The sequence below is a fragment of the Xyrauchen texanus genome, chromosome 50 (assembly GCF_025860055.1).
Source record: "Xyrauchen texanus isolate HMW12.3.18 chromosome 50, RBS_HiC_50CHRs, whole genome shotgun sequence".
Classification (NCBI taxonomy): domain Eukaryota; kingdom Metazoa; phylum Chordata; class Actinopteri; order Cypriniformes; family Catostomidae; genus Xyrauchen; species Xyrauchen texanus.
The window spans coordinates 12,111,538-12,136,237 of NC_068325.1; the positions used below are offsets into that span (position 1 = coordinate 12,111,538).

At 38.6% G+C, this 24,700-nt stretch overlaps 1 protein-coding gene across 1 annotated transcript in view; it reads right to left on the bottom strand.

Moving 5' to 3' along the window:
• The window catches only part of LOC127640986 (C3 and PZP-like alpha-2-macroglobulin domain-containing protein 8), a 55,413-nt gene that overhangs the window by 7,197 nt on the left and 23,516 nt on the right, over positions 1–24,700 (bottom strand). Inside the window, exons 28-41 of the mRNA XM_052123721.1 lie at positions 22,106–22,262; positions 18,886–18,960; positions 17,343–17,508; positions 17,177–17,263; positions 16,922–17,058; positions 16,667–16,822; positions 16,400–16,462; positions 14,650–14,867; positions 13,956–14,043; positions 11,587–11,661; positions 10,415–10,520; positions 8,967–9,077; positions 8,220–8,432; positions 3,821–3,895 (exon numbers count right to left, since the gene is read on the bottom strand). Coding sequence (XP_051979681.1) covers positions 3,821–3,895; positions 8,220–8,432; positions 8,967–9,077; positions 10,415–10,520; positions 11,587–11,661; positions 13,956–14,043; positions 14,650–14,867; positions 16,400–16,462; positions 16,667–16,822; positions 16,922–17,058; positions 17,177–17,263; positions 17,343–17,508; positions 18,886–18,960; positions 22,106–22,262 — 1,727 coding nt within the window. The remainder of the gene's footprint in view (positions 1–3,820; positions 3,896–8,219; positions 8,433–8,966; positions 9,078–10,414; positions 10,521–11,586; positions 11,662–13,955; positions 14,044–14,649; positions 14,868–16,399; positions 16,463–16,666; positions 16,823–16,921; positions 17,059–17,176; positions 17,264–17,342; positions 17,509–18,885; positions 18,961–22,105; positions 22,263–24,700) is intronic.

Sequence of the window (24,700 nt, forward strand, 5' to 3'; positions counted from 1 at the left end):
CTCTGCACTTTTAATATTCTCTTCCAACTCCACGAGTTCTCATGCTTTGGATTTTATGATGAATGAGGCATACTGTATGATCCGACCCCTAAGAACCTCCTTAAGTGCCTCTTAAGGCACGCCCACCGAGGATACTGCGGTCCAGTTGGTCTCCGTATAGACATTGATTTCAGCCTTTAGCATTTGTTGGAATTCAGGATTTTGCAAAAGAGATACATTAAAGCGCCAACTATATGATTTCCTTTTCTCCATATGTGGCGACTACTCTAAGCATGATCTGAGACTAAACTGTTTCCAATTGAGCAATCAACAGCAGATGAAATGAGGGGTATATATTAAACAAATCTATTCTAGAAAAAATATTATGGACTGATAAAATAAATGTATAGTCCCTACCAGATTTGCTCAAAAGTCTCCAAATATATGTAAGACCAAGATTTGTACACATCCTGTAAAGCATCAATGTTGCTTTAGGGGGCTTACACACTTTTGCTTCACTATGATCAAGGACTCAGTCCATCAAAAGATTAAAGTCTCCTATATCATGAGGGGTGCCAGCGACTTCCCTTCAAGATCTATAAAAAGCCCTGATCATCAGCGTTAGGTGCGTAGATATTAGCTAAAATCAACATTTGTCCCTGAATTTTAGCTTAAACAATAATAACTCTTCCTAATTTATCTTTAAAATGTTTGAGACATTTGAATTGTAGATGTTTACTTATCAATGTAATGACTTGCCTGCTCTTACTTGAGCCAGCATTAAAGAAGAAGAAATGACACAATATCATATTTCTTATGTTTAAGAAATGAAATAACCTTCCTTCTTTTTATGGGGTGCCCCAACCCATTCACATTCAACATGGAGAGAGACAATCCACTCATATTAACATTTGACATTTTGACATTTTAGAAAAAATACATTGTGTCAAAAACAAAATGTTAAACACCACATTCCAACATTAGAGCAACAAACAAACCCCAAACTTTCCCCAGAACAAAGAAAAACATGCACATTAACCCACGCATGACAGCACCAACTGGCATCCATCCCTCTAAACTCAAACAGTCCATGTACGCGTACGAGAGCCCCAACAACACTTTTGCCGCCGGATTGCTCAAGTCCGGTGCTCCTATACAAATTTTCAGAGACAGAATTACATAACAGAAAATAATCTATAAAACAAACTCTAGCCTTTATGCATAAGCACAAAGAATGTGTAGACTCATCCACATAACTGTCCCAAAGGTGTGTTGCTCCACAAACAAGCTCCAACCACTAGCGGAACAGCACAAAAAAACACAAAAAGGCTGTTCAGTTTCCTTGGGCAGTCAAATGAATGCTCAGTGAGCTGGCCCATTCAGCAGTTACATGAGTGGAACAGATGCCCTAATCACTGTAATGATTTGCTAGAAATATTCTACAAAACAAACTCCATCCAATAAGAGGCATAAGCACAAAGAACGAGCAGATTCATCCACAAACTGGTCCGAAGGAGTGCTGCTTCACAAAACAAACCCCAGCCGCTATGTGGAAACAACACAAATAGAAACAAAGGCGGCACCCAGTTTCCTTGGACGATCAAGTGGAATGTTCAGTGAGGGTAATGGGGTAATACTTTAACACAAGATCTTTATTGGATGATATCAGAAATTTTGCCAAAATTGATCTGGGGCCTGTCTCACTCCGGATCTCTGAGCCAGAAATCTGTGAGCTCACTCGATTTCCAGTTTATGGCCTGTTATGTCGAGCAGACTCGGGAAGAGCATCTAGGAATTTCACCATATCTCTGCCTTCTTTATTCTCAGCAATTTCAACAATTCAGATATTGTTACGCCGGTTAAGATTCTCAAGGTCTTCCAACTTTTCCCAAATGCGTTCCAAGTCCACCTTGGTCGCAAGCGGATTAACAGCTAATTCCCTCTCCGATGACTCCAGATAATGGAGTTACTCTTGCAACCAACACAGAGAATTTAGTCTCCATGGCAGTGATCGATTGACATATTACAACAAGATCCTCCAAGTCAGCAATGACTTTCACCAGCATTGCCGACATGCTCAAAAGTTGACGCTGAATCTCTCCCACCACACCGGCCAAACTGAGTCCCTGGTCTGTGGCCCTGTCAGGGGTATCAGCTTGAGTACATAAGTGTCTTTTAATGTCTCCAGAGCCTGAGGATTTTGAATTCTTTGACATACTGTCTTCATAGAACAGTTATGGAACAGGGTGTATCGAATCTCACCGGTTTATGACACAAAAAGACTAAAATTAAAAACTAGCCTGCGCAGAGCTTACTGTTCTCACATCCGACCCTCGCATGGTGCCACGCGACTCCACAAAATGATTATTATTAAAAAATATATTCTCAATACAGGTGCTTGAAAACGTAGCGGGGACTGAATACAGTTACTTCAATTTTGTATTCTGAATAAGCAAAGTTGTTGCATGTATTCTGTTACAGCCCAACTGGACAGAAGGATGGATGTATAGCTACTGGATGGATGGAGGAGTGGCTAACTGATGGATGGATGATTGGATGGCTACTGGATAGATGGGTGGATGATGAATGGATGGATGGGTCGCTGATGGGTGGCTACTGGAACGATACGGGTGGATAGTAATTGATGATGGATGGATGGATGGTTACTAGATGGATGATGGATGGATGGATGGATGGATGGATGGATGGATGGGTGGGTGGGTGGGTGTGTGGCTATTGCATGGGTGATGGATGTTTGAGGGATGGCTACAAGATGGATGGATGATAGATGGCTAATGGATGGATGGATGATGATGGCTACTGGATGGATGAATGGATGGCTACTGGATAGATAGGTGGATGGATGAATGGGTGGCTACTGGATAGATGGGTGGATGGATGATGATGGATAATTCGCTACTGGATGGATGGAGGATGGATGGGTGGCTCCTGGATGGATGGATGGATGGATGGATGGATGGATGGATGGATGGATGGATGGGTAGATTGATACTGGATGGATGTATGGATGGTAGATTGATGATGGATGGATGGCTACAAGATGGATGATAGATGGGTGGCTACTGGATGGGTGGATGATGATGATGATGATGATGATGATGGATGGATGGGTAGGTTGATGATGGATGGATACTGGATGGATAATGGATGTGTAGATTGATAATGAATGGATGGCTACTAGACAGGTGGCTATTGGATGGATGAATGATGGATGGGTAGATTGATGATGAATGGATGGATGATGGATGTGTAGATTGATGATGGATGGAAACTGGATAGATGAATGGCAAATGGGTTGATGGATGGGTGGCTACTGGATAGACGGTTGATTGAAAACATTTAAGAAGAAACACTTTAAAAGTGAATTCTGAATGACTGTTATTTTTGAGTACCACACCTTTCGGCACTCCGAAGCTCTCACAGTAGAAGGTAAAGTCTTGGAAGAGGGCAGAGGAATGATCACTTATAAATGGAAATGCACCCTAAATTATAGATGTTAATCTAACGATTTAAATGAATGTTTTCATAATTTATGGATTTAAAGCTAACCAAACAAACTTATGCTCATGTTTGCTAATGGTATTTGAACATACCATGTATACAGGAGTGGTAAGAATCACAAGGCTAGAATTCTAATTATCCATGCATCAACAAAGTCTGGGCTGATCCACAGGCCTGTGCACGCTCAAGCTTCCCTGTATGTACACTTCCAATTGCTTTTCAAACTTTTCAACACCTGCCCGTGTGTCGCACACACTCACTTCTGTAGGGCACTGACGCAGATGTTTTTCAAAGAATAGAGAGAAGAGATGATGATCACCTGCAGGAATGAGTATGGGCTCCTGTTCTGGTTCTTCTCCTGTAGCAAGTTCTCGCTCCTCTACCACTACCCCCACTGTAAGATAAGAACATACAAATAAATCAATCAATAAATAATTTAAATTAAAAAGGGAAGGGTTCATTTAAAGGTGATGTATATACATTTTTCCAATGTTAAAATACTCCTATCCCAGTAAAGTATGCAGAGACAGCTATAAGTAAGCCATTTGTAGTTTGTAGTCACTTTTTTATAGAGGCACGATCAAAACTTTGATACATCCCAACCAGCCCGACATAGCAACATTGACTCAACCAATGGTGTGAATTTAAGATGGGACTATCTATTATTGTGCCTAAAAAAACCTCACCCATGCTTAAATCACTGTAAATCACAGCCTTGTGACTTAATGCTTTACTGGAATGACAAATGCTGAAAAAATATCAGTTTATCTGCAAAAATGCACACACACACAAATTGGCAGCTTTGAACAAACTTCCACTGCCTTCTTTTGGTCAAATGAAGAGAATATGTTTGGCAGGGGCCACAGAGATTTCCCGCGCAACCTTTTTATCTGTCCCCCTCCCGATGGCGGTACGCTGTAAAACAAGAAAGCCTCTTTGTTGTTGGTCTTCGCATCGGAAAGGAATGTGACAGGATTTTTCTTTTCTCTGCCCCCTCCTCCCATCTTTCTGTCAAAGGGTCCCGGACAAAAGCGCTCTGTCATTTGGGGTGCCCTGTAATAGACCATAAGCCGTTCTTGGTATATATGAGTGTATGTTTGTGTTTATATCATCAGTTGCAACACCTGAACAGCTGTTTCTACCAAGCAGGTATATAAACTTAAGTCTTTCTCGGTAGGCAGGAGTGGGGTTTGACTCCTCGACTTGGACTTGCCTGAGCATGGATAATTGCAAAGCACCAAAAACACTTTGATTCCCTTTGATGCAGAAGTAGGAGAGGCCTTCATCTTACATCTGATATAGAAAAAAATAATAAAATAGGGCAAGCAGATGTCAAATGGCAAGATTCAAAACACTACCAGTTAAAAGCAAAAGCTATCGTTAAAGCTGAAGTGTGTAACTTTTACAATAGTACATTGGTTGATTTCCTCAAAAACTGTAAACACTGTGCTGTAAAAATTAAGCACCCCATCCAGTCTGATGCATGAAGAATGACTCAACCAATGGAGTGTTGTTGGGGGTGGAACCATCTGTTTGTTCGACCCACAGCAGACAGGGATGTATTTTGGAAAAGTGTTTGAAAACAATGTTTATTTTTACAATTTTGATTGGTGGTGCAGAATTAACACACTTCATTTTTAACAAAAATGAATAAGAAGTTGAAAACTAGCAGTGACATTTTTTTATTTTTTATTAACTAACTTTTAATTAATTTTTTCACATGTGCTTGTATTTCCACTCTTTGACATTCGCATGCATATGAATGAAAGTGAGGGGAACTTGGATGTAACCACAGTTTATCAATATTTTCTGTGCAATTAGACAGTAAAACAATAAACCACAGTTACAATTTTGAATGTGACATTTAGGGCATGTTTAGTGTAGCATGCGTAATTACAGGTAGGGTTGGAAGGGTTACTTTTGAAATGTATTCCACTACAGATTACAGAATACATGCTGTAAAATGTAATTTGTAACATATTCCATTAGATTACTCAAGGTCAGTAATTTGGATTACTTCTTCAGCACTGGTAGATTTTTTTCACTTGTTTAACTATAAAAACTCTGTCAGTACAGTAAGACAAAATACACATGTTAAAAATGCATTCTCTGAAAAACCTAAATATCTTATATAGTGTTGTTTCTAAAACAAGATCAATCAAATTGATCTTGTTTTAAGGAATTTGAGATATTTTTACAGGAAAAGTAAAAAAATTATTATCAACAATAACATTTTTGTCCTAATATAAAAGGCCTTACTAGAAAACGAAATTATGATCCAACGTGAATTTTCTTGATAAAAAATATGATCGTATCTATTAACGTGTAGGTAAAATGGCTAGAAACAGCATTTTAGCTTAACGTAAAGCTAACAATTTACACAAGCTTTATTTCTATTTCTTCTGCTCCAAACTTACTTCAAATTCTCTGTCTGCTCGTATGAATGTAACACATCATAAGTGTTTCACCGCTGTTCAAATGCACTTTGGATCACATCATTTATATTTATAAATGTTTTCCATCTGAAATAAAATGCAAAGTAATCTCTTCAGTAATTAAAATACTTTTTGAATGTAACTGTATTCTAATTACCAATTAGTTCAGTTGTAACTGTAGTGGAATAAATACGTTAAATACGTAATCCTATTATATGTATTTTGTTACTCCCCAACCCTGATTACAGGCATATGGAACACTTCGTGGCACTATGTTATAAGGAGTCAGAATTAAGCCGACATCAGCACTAATACATTTTAGCTGAAAAAAAAACTAGCAATACTAGAGCTCTTTTTTTTTTAAAGTCTCCATTTGTGGTGGAGGAAAATGGATGAGACGTGTAAACGTGGTAAAATCAATGCGTTTTCAAACTAAAACTATTAAGCGTGGACATGGCTTAAAACTGTGCTGAAACTCCGTCTACACAGTTTTTTTTATTATTGAAAATGACTATTTAGACACCATTAAATCTAACTAAAACTAAACGAAAATGAAAACAAAAATACAAAATTTTAAAACCATAACAACCCTGGTGAAGTGTTGACCAAAATGACCCAATAATTCCTGAGGACACTTTGATCAACATTACTGTGATCCAAACCAGGTTGGAGATTTGTTTGGCCGAAACGTGCAGTTTTCTTCGCACATGTCTGTGCCTGCGTGTATTCTATCTGAAAGTCTTGCACATGAAACTCTTAAGGGGAAGGAAAAACATGTCTCTAATTATGCAATGAGCATGACTTCATCAGAGAGTGTCTGGGGAGAACAGCACCTGGTTTTACATTGCATGGCATTAATCTTGGCGAAAGCTAGGATAATAATGAAATGTTAGATTTACAAAGAGCTTAGGTCCTTAAGTCAACATTAAAAATATGGGATCTCTTATCTTCCTGGCATGTCTAGGCTATAAATTCAAAGGTACCACATATGTGCACTTCATGTGGGGTAGTTGCACTGGGGTAGGTCTAAAGACAAGCACACTACAAGCCTGAAGCGGCTAAATGCGACAAAATGTCAACTCTGAGCGCATGTCCGTCACTGACACTTTTCTAATGTTTGGGATTGTGAGACGGTGTGACCAGTGTTGGGTAAGTTTCTAAAAAAAAGAATCCACTTCATTTGACTAATTACTTGTGTACATTCTATTCCGATTACTTTTACTTTTTTAATACTTTTTCAAGTAATACGTAAATCACATTACTAATTAATTTTAACGTACTCTCTAAAGCACTTTTAACAGAAAAGTAACTATTTTTTTACTCAACGAATTCAAATAAATCTTTTCTTCTTGTTCACGTTTTTCTATTACAATGATTCATAAGGCGGCGAAAGCTCTTTAGCGGTCATAGAAACACAAATAGACATACAGTACATATTAACTAGAGCTCGTAGAATGAACTCGTTAATGCATGCGGTTAATTAAAAAAGTTGAATGTGTTAATTGTTCTTAAATCGCGATTAAAGCATTTACCATTAATACAGCATTAACCAGAGTAAACACTTGTTGGGAGGGCAGAACCCTTGAAATGTGTCCACCCTGGAGTCATTACACTAGCTGTGTTTCTATCCAACTATTTTTATGTGCATTTTGAAAAGGTGAATAAGAAATCCTGAATGGGACACACTCAAAATTCGCATACAATTTAATGAGCTAGGAGGAGGTGGACTTTCAAGAGTTTCGCATTATTTAAAATCGGCATTAAATTGATGGAAATGGCTTATTCGCATGAACAATGACGTGTCATGACCATTTATAAAGCGCAATGGTTCATCGGATGGTATGTGTTCATGTATATGTTCATGTTTTAAATTTGACAATAGTATTTCAAACATGTATTATAATTAACTGAAATGCACTACTTTTGACTTAAATGATGTAGATTAGAGTGACTAAGTAATCAGTTTACACCCAACACTGGCTGCGACTAGTCGCAGATGCTATGATCATTTCAAACTGGTTTGAAATCTCACTGGTTTGTGCACTCCAAACGAGCAAGAGCAATTGCCAATGAAACAATACGAGAGTGAAAAAGAGTCGTGTTAGCATTAAAAACAACGCAGGTTCTCAGGTGAACATGAATACCACAGTGAACAAGTGATATTCATTCATATTTTTCCCTTTTGTGTTCTGTGTAAGAAAGAAAGTCATAGACAACTGTGACAGAATTTTTATTTGGGGTGTACTATTACCTAAACACAGATTAAAAGGTGCGTGCACTTACCCTGTGGGCAGTAGCTGAAGGGCATTTGCTCGATCCGTGTGACATTTCTGCAGGCGGACACCTCCATCTGACACTGGTTCTGGTAGAGCTGCCCATCAGAACCACAAACAGGTTCGCCGTCATAGCCGCAGTCTCGATAACATGTACAGTACTCGTAGTGTTCCTCCTCTGGACAGTCAAAAATGTTATTACACTGACCACCCTGCGCAAAACCTGGAGGAAAAGAGAAACAGTGGATAAACTAAATGGCATTAGTTCAGGGGCAGGACTACATTTGCCCAACCAAATTTTCAACGTTAGGTGATGCTAGTGGTTCAAAAAATGCACACTTAAGGCCAAAGTATACTTCAGGTGTGCGCGTTGCTGATCCCTCCGCACAAAGTGTGTGACGCAAACTGCGTCATCAGCACAGCTTCACGACTTGAGCGTGCATGTGCTGGCCATTGACTGTACTAAAAGAGTGCCACAAAGCAGTTGTAGTGTGCATGTGTCGAACGCATTCATATTCGTTCGCGGTCAGTAAAAGAAAAGTATGCGCTCAAAGGGAATCCGGTCGACCGGGTGCGAGGCGATCCGGAATGCGAAAAACAAAGTATACCTGGGCCATCAAACTTATAGGATGGGACTTGAATGTCACACTTGTGATTTAACTAACAGAAGATGTGCACCAAACGTTTCAGCAAAAGTACTTGAAAGCAAAGTTGGAGAAGACAAGAAAATAATTGGGACAATATTACAAGTACTGACCTGTCCAGTGATTGCTGGAGCTCTCCACTTCATTACATGTAGTGCCGTCACACAGTTCTCGTGCAAGAGGACTGCTCTCACTCACATTGTAGAAACGAGTGGCTTCAAATGCTTTATATACACAAAAAGTCCATGATTACTTCCAACATATGCCTATTTCATGCCATTTAAAAGACATATTCTGGAACTATATTATTAATTTTATAACAAGCCATTAATTACATTAATTATGGTCATATACAACGATAATACCATGGTATTCCGGTATATTCTTATATGGGCAGGTCCATGGAAATGTCAACCATACCATGGAAAAATAAACTTTTAAGCAAATGAACAAACACCATTTTAAATTGTCCATTACGCCTATATTTTACTGTATTATAGTGCTATAGATATTTTTTATTTTTAGGAAATTGCATTGTTTATCCACCTCAAATCAGGGGTGCGCCACTTCTAAAACATTGTTTTCACCAGTCATATTTAATGGTTCCAAAAGGTGTCAAAGGACTCATTATTTACACTTTATTTAAACAATAATCATTTTCCGGACAGACAAGGAAATGTTTAAGAAATGTACAGTATATACAGTATACACTTGGTCATATCGCTTATTTAAGCAAATAGAAGGACCACATTTATGAGGTCTACGTTTCAGTGCTGTCACGTCCATAACGTTTTAAAGATTACATTTATATAACTCAAACAATCTTCATTCAATATTGTCCACAATAACGCATTACAAAAAGTGACCATAACATCCATCACTCTTTCTTTTACCATAATAATTCAGATAGGTAGCTCTTGATCTGTAACGTGTTTCAATCGTATTGCATTTATTGCATTTTTGACAAATCTGATAAACAACAGATCATCTCATTTTGCTGCACTGCTGCTTAGTTTGTTCTGCACATACCTGCTAGAGAGCGCCACTTGCTCACTTGCTTTTGCGGTTTAATAATAGCTCAAGGCCATTTTGCAATTTCAATCTTATTTCAATACATCATGCAGCCTTGATGGATGTCTAACTGATGTCTCAGAGGTCAAAGTCTCTATATTAAAAATGTTATATGTTCTTAGAAGTGCCAATCCTTCTACATTCTGTGGCTATTATTATTTCTGGATTGTGCATTTCAATTCAGAGTTTTTACAAAGTGTCACATCCGTAGCGCAAGTTCATTTCCAGATCTAAACTGAAATAAATAAATAAATGGTCTAAACTGATACACGCAAATGGTTTTATACACTGTCAATGAGAACTTCATATTTAAAGTAAAATTTGACATTTTTACTGCAAATGTCTTGTTTGTAATTCTGGAATTGACCAAATGCTAATAATTCAGTACCAAGGAATATATCAAAGTACCTTACTATTACCGTCTGAAACCATCAGTGTAGTGTATCACTACAGTACTTTTTTTGGAAGTGGTGGCACAAACAACACCCACCTGGTTCGTAATAGTCATAGACTTTTACTGGCACTGGGGCCGTCTTGCCGACGATATACTCCCTCACAGCACTGAATGTCACACAGGTTAAACACTGACTGGGGATCTGTGGGAGAGGTGGGACCAGAGAAATTAATTTCAAGCCGTTACATCAACAACTATTTATAAGGCATCATATGCATTTATTCGGCTCCCCTGGCAAAACACTTCAAGTACTTGCGCTGACAGTTACTTATGTCTATGGGGGAACACAGCCTATATTATAGTACCATAGATTACATTGTAAACATCCAACTGACAATGCGTTTCAGTTTGCTTATGCAAACTTAAATAACTTGCATTATTTAATGTTGTACTCAAAAACATACCTTAGACCTTAACTTGCATTGAACCCAGCACATTATTTTAATATAAACAGCTGAAATTGTGTTGGCACTACACAAATATGTTGTTACTAGGTTTCAACCAATTAAAATGTTTAATCAAACGTTTTATTACGACCTGCTAATTAATCAAATTAGTCACACATATATATTAATATTGCTGAGAAAGGCCCCCCAAAAAAAGATAACTCAATACAACTTAAACATAATAATTATGGAAATAATTACAAATATGGTTTAATATATGAAACGATTCAGATTGAAGTATATTGCATTATCGTGGCAGATGAGTAAAGCATTGATTACAATTGAGTTGGTCAATCTGTCCTGTTCTCACAAGACGTGTTCTTGCGTTCCATTCGCACCATTTTAAATTGTCGGTTTATGTAGTTGTGCGCCAGACGGATGCTTCGAGCATTTTTAGGATGCTGTGTCAAGTTAAAAGTAGTTAAAAATCACGTGTTGAGATCCCTATGTTCTGTTATCAAGAATGCATCCTGTGTGTCTGACTTTTCTTCTGGGGCAGTGCTGCTTGTGAGATTTGATGAGGTGCGCTGACAGCCCCCTGCTGATGCAGCTCGTAAAAACACAAAGTTGCATTTAGTTCAAGCTCTAATTGCTCTGATGGTAGGAAAATATGTAGTTTTATTACAGAATGTACATGCGGGTCAGGGGGCATGATTAGTTGTGTTAATTGTTTTAGCCATTTTTTATTTATTTAATGAATTGCACTAAATATACAGTACATGTTAAATCGACAGCCCTAGTTATTAAACAATGTCAACTCACCTCGTCAAAGTAGAAGATTACTTTTCGTCCATCCACTTCATATCTCTTCAGCCCCACTCTCTTATCCATCAACAGCTGGAAACAGAATTTTACATCATAAAATGTTTTTTTTTAATGTTAATGTGCCATTTAGCTGACAGTTGAATCCAAAGCATACACTTAACTTGTTACATGACAGGTCGATTTGCAGCAACATGGTTCTGCAAATTTATGTGGTTAGAACCTTCAACCTTTTGTTTGCCAGCCCAAGATTTTATGAATAATTTGGGTTAATCATCATCCAATACATTCCTAGTAACTTTTGCATCCAAAATAGCTGCTGCCTCTGTTTACCATTCTACTGTCCTTCATCGTGTTTGTGTATGTTTGTGTGTGTGTGCGTGTGAGGGAGAGGTGGTAGGCACTTGGACACAGTTTATGAGGGGCTCAGTGTGAGTTGGCGCCACAAGGACACATCCAAATACACAAACACATTCTAACGCAGACATATACACACAAACGTACAAAGTATGACTGCAGCCCCACATAAATGACACACTTACTACAAGGAGTGATTTGATTTGTGTAAAGCCACAGCATACAGCATAATTTCTTACCATAACCAGGAAATCAAATCCTCGTTTGTTAGTGTTGCCAAAATAAGGAAGAATCCAAAAAATAAAGTTGTTGCTTTAGGGGCCAAAACCATTTAAAATCTAATACCTTAAAACCCCTTAATTAAACAGTTGACTTCTTCATTCATTTAAAATATATATATAGATTTTCACAGTGGAATATCTGAGAAGCAAACAATCCAATAACCATGTCCTCCCCTGAGTATAAATTAAAACAATGAGACGTGACGGTGTAAGCAATCCCGCTTCCCATAGAGAAGCGAGGAATTTGAACAGCTGGGGTCGTGTAATAAACATGGAGCCAGCCAGAGGTGGCCAGTGTAAATCCAGCTCATAACTGGCTAATGCCGCTAATGAGACACGTTCCAGCATGGTGAGTTTCCGAGTCGGTTTGCATTATACAGCTCCTGTGGTAGCAATGGTTTACTAGCGTGGAGGACATGAGGCCTGGGACAAATAACATGACTAATGAGGGACAATCAGTTGATTGGGGACCCCGAATGTGACCTAACCCATTTACCCCCAGCTGAAGGAGGTGGTTTCCTGTTCCAGGCTGATGTTGTGGAGGTTACTAGCCTGTGGAGGGTCTGCAAACCCAGTTAGAGCTCCACGGAGCCCGCCTGGAAATGAAGTCACACCAGTTTGGGGCCAGACGTCTTCCAATAATATTTACAAAGCAAACACATATAACTGTCTTCATCCTCAGTACATAAATTATATACTGGGTAGATTACTTCTGAAATGTAATCTGGTACTGATTACAAATTACTCAACAAAAACCGTAATCAGTTTTTAGGTACTCTAATCTGATTCCTATTGATTACTTATTGCATTAATACTTATTTGATTACTATACTCTAGCGACATACAGGAACACTTACATCAAGCAACTCAGGTGTTGTAAACGTGGTTTAAGATTGGACGTGTAGTCTTTTTTTCTAATGCAGATGTTAATTACAAAAAAGTAAAACCAGAAAATTTGGCACTAATTATTACCATTGTCTGATGGTAATGTAATGAATAGGTAATCATGTAATCCATAAATAGTTACTAATCTGATTACGCAATTAAAATAATCCATTTACAAGTACTTCATTTTAGTAATCTAATTACAAAACCCAGATTACATGTAGTCCATTACAACACAACACTGATTTTCATATAAATAAAAAAAGGTCACAAAAAGTACCATAGTACAGTAGATCACTATGCTTTTTGGACATTTTACAATTGCAACATTATGTTTTTGTACATGTACCATATAAATATCAGGTTTTTTTGGGAAATGTGGTACTTTTTTGTATTTGATCTATTCTACATTTTGTTCCATCATAGAAGTATGTTGGAATATCTATTTATCGAATAGTCAATTTCTGAACCCGGAAAGTATTAGCCATAGGCAAAAATATGAATGGGTGTACTTCAGTGTGTTAATGTTTACGTGTATTTGTGTGAGAGAGTGAAACAGAGACTGATAAATTCCACACCATCCTGCCTCCTTTAAAATAACCTCCAGATGTTAACTCTGTCCATCTGCCAGGAACACACATGCAGAGAACGACATAGAAAGAGAGAGGTCCACTGCCCTATTATACAGCCCCTTTTAACTCCAGAACCCTTGAGAGTACAGGGTTGTGCACTCTTTAGTAGTTACCCAAGATGTTGTGTTGAAATACAAGTGGGTGTGACCGAAAAAGGAGAGTCTGGGAGAGACAAAAATACATAAATAACATCACAAAACAATACAAATCTTACCCTCTCTAGACTCTCAATATCAGCACGAAAGCCTGACAATAGAGGGACCTCTAAGACAGCCATATTGGATGAGCCAGCATGCATCCACCTGAGGAAGGAATTAGAGAGTAAACAAGCTAACAGACTTAATAAGGGCTCACACCAAGTTTGAAGTAACTAAACAACACAAAATTATAAAACAAATCGTACACAATTTTCACAATAAAACTATTTATACCAAGTCTGAAGCCAAATTATTCTAGTCATTCTCTGGAAAAAGATTGGCATTCATTATTCAAATGTGATAACAGGTTTTGATCTATCTGCAAGCAATCTTGTAGCTGGAGGTATTAATATGCAATATATACAGTAGTAGCTCAACAGTTAGCATGGCACTAGAAAGTCCAAGGTCATGGCATGGATTCGATTGCCAATGAATGCATGGAGAAGCATATAGCTGCCGTCAGAGCTCCAAAAAGGGGCAAGAGCCTTAAATCATCAGCAATGATATAGTGAACCCCTAACCTAACCCTCTCCCCAAACATGCTCAAGCCCCTTTTGGAGTAAACCTACCCCCTTCTAGAGTAACCCCACTCTCTTTTGGAGAGTCTGCCCCCATTTGGAGATCTCTGGCCTGCAAGCTATACCTACTTGAATGCTTGAAGTCGCTTCAGACATTTTCATCTGGCAAATGCTTTAATGTAAAAGGCAATACCTGGTGCAAACTTCCAGTGTAACACGGTAGTCTAGGTGGTCTTGGTGGGCTGCTGGGTCCTCGTCGTCTACAGGTACCCTCCGCTTGCGACGAGAACGAGGAGACATGTGGAGTGAGAAAAGTGGGGCGTGCAATTCCTGCCTGGGTTCCTTAAGATCCACTTTCAGCTGAAAAGCTGGCTTAGCCACTGGGTCAGGCACATTGTAAGATACATCGATCTGTAGATGAAGAAAAGACTATGATCAATATCACATCATTAGCATCATCAGGAGAAAACATTGCTATGCGCTTACTAGGGTGTTCTCAGTGGTTTCTGAGTCCAAGTCAAAAGAGCCTTAATGCTGTTCCAGTCCCTAGATATGTGTGGTTACCCTTTTTCAATGGTCAGTTTTTTTATCATTCGCCAGGAGTAAATACTTAGTCAGCTTGATGAGTTATAATACACCTCTCCTCTCCTCAAAAAGCTGCATGATTGGGGGCCTGGGTAGCTCAGCAAGTAAAGACGCTTGGCCCGGTTGCTAAGGTGGGTAAAGTTACGTTGGGTTAACCTCCTCGTGGTTGCTATAATGTGGTTTTTGCTCTCGGTGGGGCACGTGGTTACTTGTGCGTGGATGCCACAGAGAATAGCGTGAGCCTCCACACGCGCTACGTTTCCGCTGTAACGCGTTCAACAAGCTACGTGATACTGACGGTCTCAGACACAGAGGCTTCTGAGGTTCGTCCTCCGCCACCCAGATTGAGGCAAGTCACTACACCACCATAAGGATTTGGAGCGCATTGGGAATTGGGCATTCCAAATTGGGGAGAAAAAAATAAAAAGCTGCATGGTTTGATATATCATTCGAGTCTGTAGCAAAAAACAACATAATATTCAAGTTCAATATTTAAGAAATGAGAAAGCTAAAATGGATCTCCAGCAGGCTGAATAAAAGTAAATTTGTGCCAGTATAAGGCCGCTGTTCGACAAACCAGTTTCCAATTCTGATTGCATTGGAATCCATTGATTAAATTCATTGAGCTGAACAGTTTCGTAAAATATCTGTGATTGGTGTAAAAGCGTAGCATTAATTTGAGTATGAGCACTAGTAAGAATTGCCTTCATCATTCTTGAAAAAAATAATGTTAACCTTGTGACAGCCCCCTGGCATTATTTCTGCTACAAACTATCTGCTCTGAACAACATAAAGAGATAATCTTTTAGTCCAAACAACTAGGGAACAAAACGTTCTAGGTCATGGTGCTGAGGTGGTTCCGGTTGATTATGCTTCCTAGTTAGAATGAGTCTATTGTTTCTGAGGGACAAGTTACCAAAAAAATTAGCATCCTATCCAGGGGGTAGATTACAGGGGAAAGAACATACCCCTGGCATACAATTGCTTAAATTTGACCAATCTAAAGGCAGGAATGTGAACATTAGTGCTGGATATCTCCTAGGAAAAAAATTGCCTCTAGAGGAGGAAAAGTACAAATACCAATCACCCTGCCAAAAAACAAAAACAAAAAAAAAAACAGCCGAAATCTGCCTAAACTTGTTTGCTGGTCTCCAAGCTTGATCTGGTTCATTGGTTTTAGGAGGGTTTGAGCACTTGGCATCTGGTCAGGTTTGAAGACCAGTTGGTCAAACTGCTAAACACCAGCTTGGCCATGCTGGGAGACCAGCTAAAACCAGGTTGGTTTAAGATAACTTTTTCAGCAGGTCATTTATTCTTGAAAAGAATGTGGGTTTGGGCACAACAGACACCAACAATACCTGCATTAGACAGCAGCCTTCTCCCTTGGCACTGACAAACAATCCTGTTGGAATGCTTGGGATCTGAACAAAAAGACTCAATCAAATTAATGCTACAGGTACAAACAAATACATTATTGGACTGGACCTTGTCCAACATCCAAATTACACACATTTAAACTGACACTGCTAATCATGAGATAGTGTGATGTGCCAAGCAGATGTTTAGAGGGTGTATTACGTTCAGTGCCTCTCCAAGTGTATAGAGATGTGTTTGAGACCCTTTACCGCAGCTTTCTGCAGAATCTTCTTGTTGTCCCACTGAAGCTCAAATGTTTCCTGGAAGTCCAGATTAGTTGAAGCCAGAGATATGGTAAGATTGACCCCACCCACATACGACAGGATGGCATACTCGGACAGTGCTTGCAGTGCCACACATGTATCCTGTTTTTGGATAATAAATAGCCCTTGGTTCAATCAAGCATAAAAATGTTAGGATCTTTTTACAACCAATGACTGAAGAAGATAACACAGATTTGTCACCTGAGTTGAGGAAAATCCACCCAGGGCATTTCTTTGCTGTGAGAGCCATTTAACCACTGGCAGGGCTGAAGCCACGTCACCCAAAAGAGTGTAGGTAAGTAGGCCATAGGCTGTCATTTCAACTTCGGCTGACACAACTAAAGAAGCAGCGTAAAAGAATAACTTTTCCTACAATTTGTATGCAAGTTCTTTTTAGATGCTCAATTTTGCTGCCATGATAGTTCACCAAAAAGTGATTGATTGGTTAATTGATACCTGATTGGGAGAGGCCATCACTGAAGCCCATGAACGTGTCCTCATCAGTTACAGTGCTGCCCGTAAGACTCCAATGAGTAAAACCATCTGCTAGTAGAATAGTTGGGATCAACAACAAGCAAAGCTTTAAATAACATGTATCTTTTAACACACATTGATAAATGACCTTGGGTGATGGCCATGTGGTTAAGTCTTCGGAGAGCAAGTGGGGCATAAGGACTGCGGAGTAGAGTAAGCACATATGCTGACAGAGCTGTGGTGTATGGGTCATCAGCAGAGTATGTATTGCTCTCCAGAAACGCCTTAGCTTTAGCCACTGCTACCTTCTCCTCCTAAATAAAAACATCAATCATAAACGTTAATTATGAGAATTAATATAGCTCAAGAGGTGTATTTGCATATTCCTCAAGGTGTTGATATGGTTAGAGAAACATTGACGAAGAGTAAATGACAATCACACAATTTAGCTTTTATGCCGCAGGTGTTTCCTGCACTAAACTTCAAATACCTTCAGTACAAAGTCATACAAATACTTCAGCTTTTTCTTACATGCCTAAGACACAAACAACCATGTTGATAAGGTTTAGAGAAACATAGATGAAAAACACAAGACAGTGACATGTCTTAGCTTCTATACCGCTAACAGGCGTTTCTTGTGCTAAACTTCAAATACCTTTGGTAAAAAGTTTTTTTTTAACACCAAAGAAGAGTACAACTGTGTTGATAAGGTCTACTCTAGAGGAACATTGATGAAGAATACAAGACAATTTCATGGCTTAGCTTTTATTCTGCTAACAGGTGTTTCCTATGCTAAGATGTACCTTTGGTACAAAGTCATACAAATCCTACAGCTTTTGTTTTACAATTCTAAGAAGCGTACCACCTCACGATCTTTCATCTGTTTAGCATCAGCGCACTGACTTTTATCTGTACCACATGTCCTTTTTCTCAAGGAACCTGGATGCTAGCCCTGAGCAGCCATGCACGCTAATCTGACTGGTATTCTTTTCATTAAGTCGATTTGAGAGTGGGAGAAGCCGGCCTTTGAAGTGACTCAATCCGTTTCAAAGGGCAAAATTCTCAGCGTTGCCGTTCAAGACAGCCAATGCTCCACATCAGAGGGTTGATGGAAAAGACTTGGCCCTAAACCAAGCGAACTCTTGCAGGATATTGTGAAGAGTTGTTTTAGACCCCATGAAATCAAAATTAGAATTTTGTGGCTTTTAGTGCATGTTAGCATGCTTTATGCTATATGCCATCTATATGCTAGTTTACTCCTAACCATTGACAAAATTCCCTTTTAGCAGATGTACACATTTAACAAAGCTGCACCTTTAACGGTAGTAATGAAATGTAGTGATTAGCACAGTCAATTGATTGAAATGACAAAATGCTGTTTATGTACATTTAATGCAAATGTAAAATCACTGTTAAGTTTGAGGAAAAGGCAGGGTGAAAATTTCAAAGAATTCCATTGTCTCTGCTTGCTCTCATCATACATTTTTAGATTTAGACAGCAGGCTTCCATATTAGATGAAGAAAAACTGTTGATTCTCTGCCAGAACATCCATCATCTCACGAAGCAGGAATGCACCATTAACACGGATCACGGAAATTTGGGCGTTAAGGTTGTCTAAGAGAACTGGCTGAGAGGTGGTTAATGGGACATAAACAAGATCAAGCACAGGAGATGTTGGAAATTCTCTCACCTCAGCTGTAATCCCGGTTTCCATAAGAGCTGCCACTACATACGCAGTCAAGGAGATCTTTCCATGAATCCCACCCTTAAAATGAATAGGACAGGGCAACATTCACTAGAGTGATGACAAATATCACGTCTATTCCAGCTTCCTCAGAATGATGTGAGGTTGTAAACGATTTTCTTACTTTGGCAACTGGCTTAAATACGCAATGTTCTGAGATGACCTAGCTGTTTTTAAGATGGTACATTCTGTTGTGCAGGACTTCAAGATAAGATATGAATCAAGTATGTGGTAAAAACATGTTGGTCTAAGCTATGCTAGAAAACATTTTCAGTTATTAGCCTAGGTTTATTAGGGCTAGGTATTGATACAGATTTCCTGATTTGATTCCAATTCTCAAGCTCCCGATTCTATTCCAATTTCAATTCAATATATTTGTTATATTTCAGTTATAATCAGGGCTTTATATTAACACCTGCCATACGCGGGTACAAATCGGCAGTGGCGTGTAACTCCGTCATCCTTACTAGCCACTTTGGCGTGTAGCCACAACCAAAACAAAGTTAATAGTATTCATCTAGTGTCCATCATTTTATAAGCAGTAAATGTTTCTTTTTTAAATACACCATCATCCAAACTAAAATATTTTTACTGCAGTAACACTAACTGCTGTATAAGACTTATTTTTATTATTAATAATTATTATGTCATCATTCAGTCACCTTTATCTTAATCCAAACCCTCAGGACTTTCTTCCATGAATGGAAAAAGATGCAATGAAAGTAAATAGTGACTTTAATCATAGTGGGTTTAATCTATACCTAACATCTACATTTTATTATCCATTTTGTACTCCATGGAATTATTAACTGTTAATGTTGTTGATAAAGGTTTCTAAACATGTTTAGGCTCTTAGTTTTTCATAACAAATACTATTGTTGATTTTTTTAGGAAGACTATCTGTGTTTGCCGAACCACAGTAATGTGGAGCCATCCATGATCTTACCCATGACAATGGCTTTATCATTACAAATGCCACTGTTAAAAATGAAGAATAAAAGGTAAACTTTCATTAAGGCAAGTACATTTTAGAATGGTTAAAGAGGTTAAAATCTGGACTTCCATAGACCAATGAACAAAGTTTTCCTCCTGTTCTGTCCTACTCCATTTAACTTGTCACGTTTGACTTTAGATATTCTAATAGTTGACTTAAATCATTAGGCTTGTGCCCTGTGAACTCATATAATTTGTGTTCAAATAGTCTACAGTTAGTTTCATATCTTTTTGTGGGACGGGGGATTTTGACCAGTGAAAATACTGAATGGCTAGTGACTTTGAAATACCACTAGCCACTTTGGCCGGTTAGCCAGAAAGTTAATGTTAAGCCCTTGTTATAATGTCCATTTTGTTTACATATGAAATAAATCCTCTCTCAGCTAATGCTAATTTTACAAATTATATTTGATTTGTTTTTCATCATTTTGCTCACATTTCAGCTTTTAAAAAATGTACAAATGCATGTATTCTATCAATAAATATGATATTATATTGCATATAATATATTTGATTACATGTTTATTGCATGATTTATACTATTTACAAGTATTAACATTGATTTTGTAGAACACATGCTAAAAAACTGTACTGTCTCTACGAAAACCGGGTGTTCTGTAAAGAGCATCTTTAAATGAGCGCATATTAACGGTAGAGGACTCTAATGGCTTCTTTACCTCATCCATCTGTAAAGAACCGATAGGATTTTAAAAGAGACATTACTCAATGACAAATGCACTGTGTGGATCTCGTCTCATGGACACACATTCAGTGTTGGGGAGTAACGGAATACATGTAACAGGATTACGTACTGTATTCCACTACAGTTACAATTTAAATAATTGTTAATTAGAATACAGTTACATTCAGTAAAAGTATTTGATTACTGAAGAGATTACTTTGCATTTTATTGTCATTTGTTTCATTTTAAATTATAATCCACCCCTCCCCCTCTTTCTCTCCAATTTGGAATGCCCAATTCCCAATGCGCTCTAAGTCCTCATGGTGGCATAGTGACTCAACTCAATCCGGGTGGCAGAGGACGAATCTCAGTTGCCTCCGCGTCTGAGACCATCAATCTGCGCATCTTGTCACGTGGCTTCTTGAGTGCATTACCACTGAGATGTAGCGCGTGTGGAGGCCCACACTATTCTCTGCGACCACGAGGAGGTTAACCCAACGCGACTCTACCCACCCTAGCAACCAGGCCAATTGGTTGCTTAGGAAGCCTGACTGAAGTCACTCAGCATGCTCTGGATTCGAACTTGCAACTCCAGGTGTAATTTGTTTCTGTAAACATGTACAAACAAGTGGCTAATCACGGACATTTTTAGTCATATAGCGTGAAACTTAATCTTGTACACTGTTAAATCTAACTATCTAAGTAATTAATTGTATTGAGTAGGGAAAATCATACAAAGTACAAATAAATTAACCTTGATGAGTTTTTAGAAAGTTTTCTTTATTTTCAGTTCACAAAACTGACACCTTTTAAGTAACCTTAAATAAATAAATTGCTTTATTGTTTTGATTTAAATAAAATTGACTCTTTAAATTCACAGGAACTTAAATAGCTTAACTGAACTTAAAGATAGTAGCCTCTCAATCTATGATACCAATGTTGCATAGAGACTTGTTAGTGTTTAATGTTTTGCTATGTTATTTAGAAGACTTTCTGCTACCATTATGGTGAACAGTGGAGCTTGAGTTTAGGTCGAGGACAGGTATATTTAAGAATGTTTACATTGCTTTACTCAATTTCTATGCTAATCAAAGCATAGTATTTTCAATTTTCAATTACAAAACTGTACTAGCTAGTTTATAATGGAAAAACTGTAGATTAATTAAGGTTAATGTAACATGTCTAATTAAGTTCCATTTACTTAATCCAATTACAAAAAGTATGTGTGTTACAGCTCGAACTTGGTTCTGGTGCACTCGGTGATTGGCGCACAAATGACGTACTCTAAGCTGTTGGATTTGCTTGGATACAGCTGGTGGAATGCTTCCATACAGCCCGTAAAATGTTTGTCAGATGGTTTAAGAATGTTGTGTACTGCACAATATCAAAATGGCATGGTTAAAGTGTGCTATTCATGTCACAGTGCCAGCAGTGATTCTAAATCTTATAAAGTGGTGGTATGAAACAATTGGAAGGTCTCTGTTCATGTACCTGCAGGTCTTTATTGAGTATCCGGCCCATTGCTGGGAAGGATCCTTCTTCCTTTTGGTGGGTGATCAGCCAGGATTTGGCTGCTCGCAGTTCTTGAGGATCAATAAAGATGAAGCCACGAGACTGAGCAAATGATTTTAGTACGAAGGCAGTCAACCTGGAGGAAAGAGCCCAACATGTCTTACAGTATCTTATTCTTTCATTCATTTGAGGTAAATTCAAAGTAAAGCATTTGAAATTAGTCTTGGAAGGTGTAATGACATTACACAAAAAATGCAATTGTCCTTGTTCTTCACTAATTGGTGCTTGGCTTGTGAAAAATACTCAAGTACTTCCCGGAAGTCAAGCATTTCTGTCTTTCATGACCATGTTTACATAAACTTAAGAAAAGTATTATTCCAGGGTTTAACACACCTAGGTTTCTCCTCGACAATGCAGCTTTACGTGGCCATGTAATGTGGTCAGTGTAAGAAACTGCTGGTAAATGTGGTGTGGGTGTGAACAAAGATCTCAGACTTTCACAATGACAAATCATGTAAGTTTCTGCATGCAGTAATATTCCAAGTATGGGATCCCACCCCGTACATAAACCGAAAGCTATTACAGTGAGCATTGTTAAGCATTGTTTACTCCAAAAGTCAAAACCACTCCAAGAATACATTTTGACAGATGTAAGCAACATCTAATGTAAATGTTGAGCATATTTTGCCTTGTAAAAGCTTTGTAAAAGCTTTCACCTCCATGAGTCAACTGCACCAGGGCTCTGAAAACACACAAACCCTGTGACGATTTCTTTTAACTGCAATATGGCACATCATGATGGCATTCCTGAAAGCAGTAAAATAATGATAAAAACTGACTTCACCGATAATAAAAGGTCAATAAACAAACAATTGGGGACTTTTCCCACAGCATTGCACTAAGGATGTCAAGACAAACACCCAAACACTAAGAACAGTATGGAGTCCTTGCAGGCCTAGGCTTGGACATTATGTTCCCTAAGAGAGGTAGTATAACTGAAGCATTGAAACTCCAGAAATGTTAGTAATACTGTGTCAGAGACTCAAGGGAACCCCCACTTCCTCCAGTTAGACTTGCTTAAGATGTCCACTCGATGGTTTGCAAGGTGTTTTTCTCACAATGATACCGTTGTAAGAAGCCACTTTACCTAATGCTTTGGAATGCTGGGATACCTTTGCCAGAACTTCCAAAGCAAACATGCTCTTAAAATGATACTGAAACTTTTGTGGTGAACCTCTTCAGGTACGCAGATCGTAAAGAGAAGGTGAAGAGATAGAATTAGTGGCTCACCTAATATGGTTGAAAAATGTTGACAACCGAATGTGACCTGCAACCGCATTTGTTGCAGCTTTATAGAGTCATAAAATGTACTTGCTCTGAATGAAACGTAATCCTCAACACTGAGGACACATGATCTTTGGGTTGATGTAGCTTTGTAATAGATGGAAGGCTACAGGTTAAAATCCCCCAATGGTGATCACTATTGACTGCTTGTGGACGACTCTTAACCCCAGGTTATACCACAGGGACAATCCCTGTAGCTTTGCCATGGCTATGGCCACCACTTTCCTGCTCATTCCAACATGATAGCTTGTAGGGAAAAAACATCCATTCTGCCAAAGCAATCTCACTAATATGCAAATGGTGTACCCTGGACTGACTCTCAGCAGTTGAACATATTCCCCAACAATGGGGGGGAAGCAAGCTTAAGTATTTACCCAAGTCCTGAGACAAGCTTACTGAAGATTGGGCGATTGCTGGGGGGTGTAGTGTTGCTGCATGTAGCTCTCATTGGATCCAGACATGCCTATGTCAGTGAGTGATGCCAGAAGATGGTTTGCCAGGTCTGGCTCCTCCAATTTTGAAGGCATCCTCACACATAACAAAACAACCTTCCAGGCATTCATAAATAAAGGTTTCCACTTTATTCCAGAGTACTAGGCACCCTTTCCACTAAAGCAGATTATTTATGAAGGACTTGGCATTACTGGAGCACCAATGTGCTGATGGGGACGTTAAATACTTGCTGTGCCATTATGGCCAATCTTTTTATTGGAGCCACAATTTCCTCTCCTATCATTCAGCCCAAGCTGGGATGTATTAACCCAGCTCTGAAACTGCTGTTAACCAGGCAATAAATTATCTGTGCTACTAGCTGAAACTAGAGCAGAAAATAGCAAGGTTGTTCAGACTTGTAATCATTCTCCGACTAATGTATAAAGTGAAAGTAATGGATTTGAGTAAAGGTTTGACATCTTCATTGGACCGTGCCCCAACAGCTTTAAAAACTACTTTTTTGCAACCTGCATACAGTGGCCCCACAAAGTATCAGGACATTTATGCCGCCAAATGAATAAATGTAAATTTAAGTCACATTTAAAAATGTGATTTCATTAGATAACAGAATATTAAAGCTTTTCTCAGAACTAATTAAAAAAAAGTCTGTGAAATTTTTGCAATGACTTCTAACAAATTGGTGTCAGGGTCATTCGAGTTCTCCTCAAGTTCACAAAGGTGGTTTAGCAGAGTAACCACAGGTATATCATGATAGATATGTTCCACTAATGTTTAGCA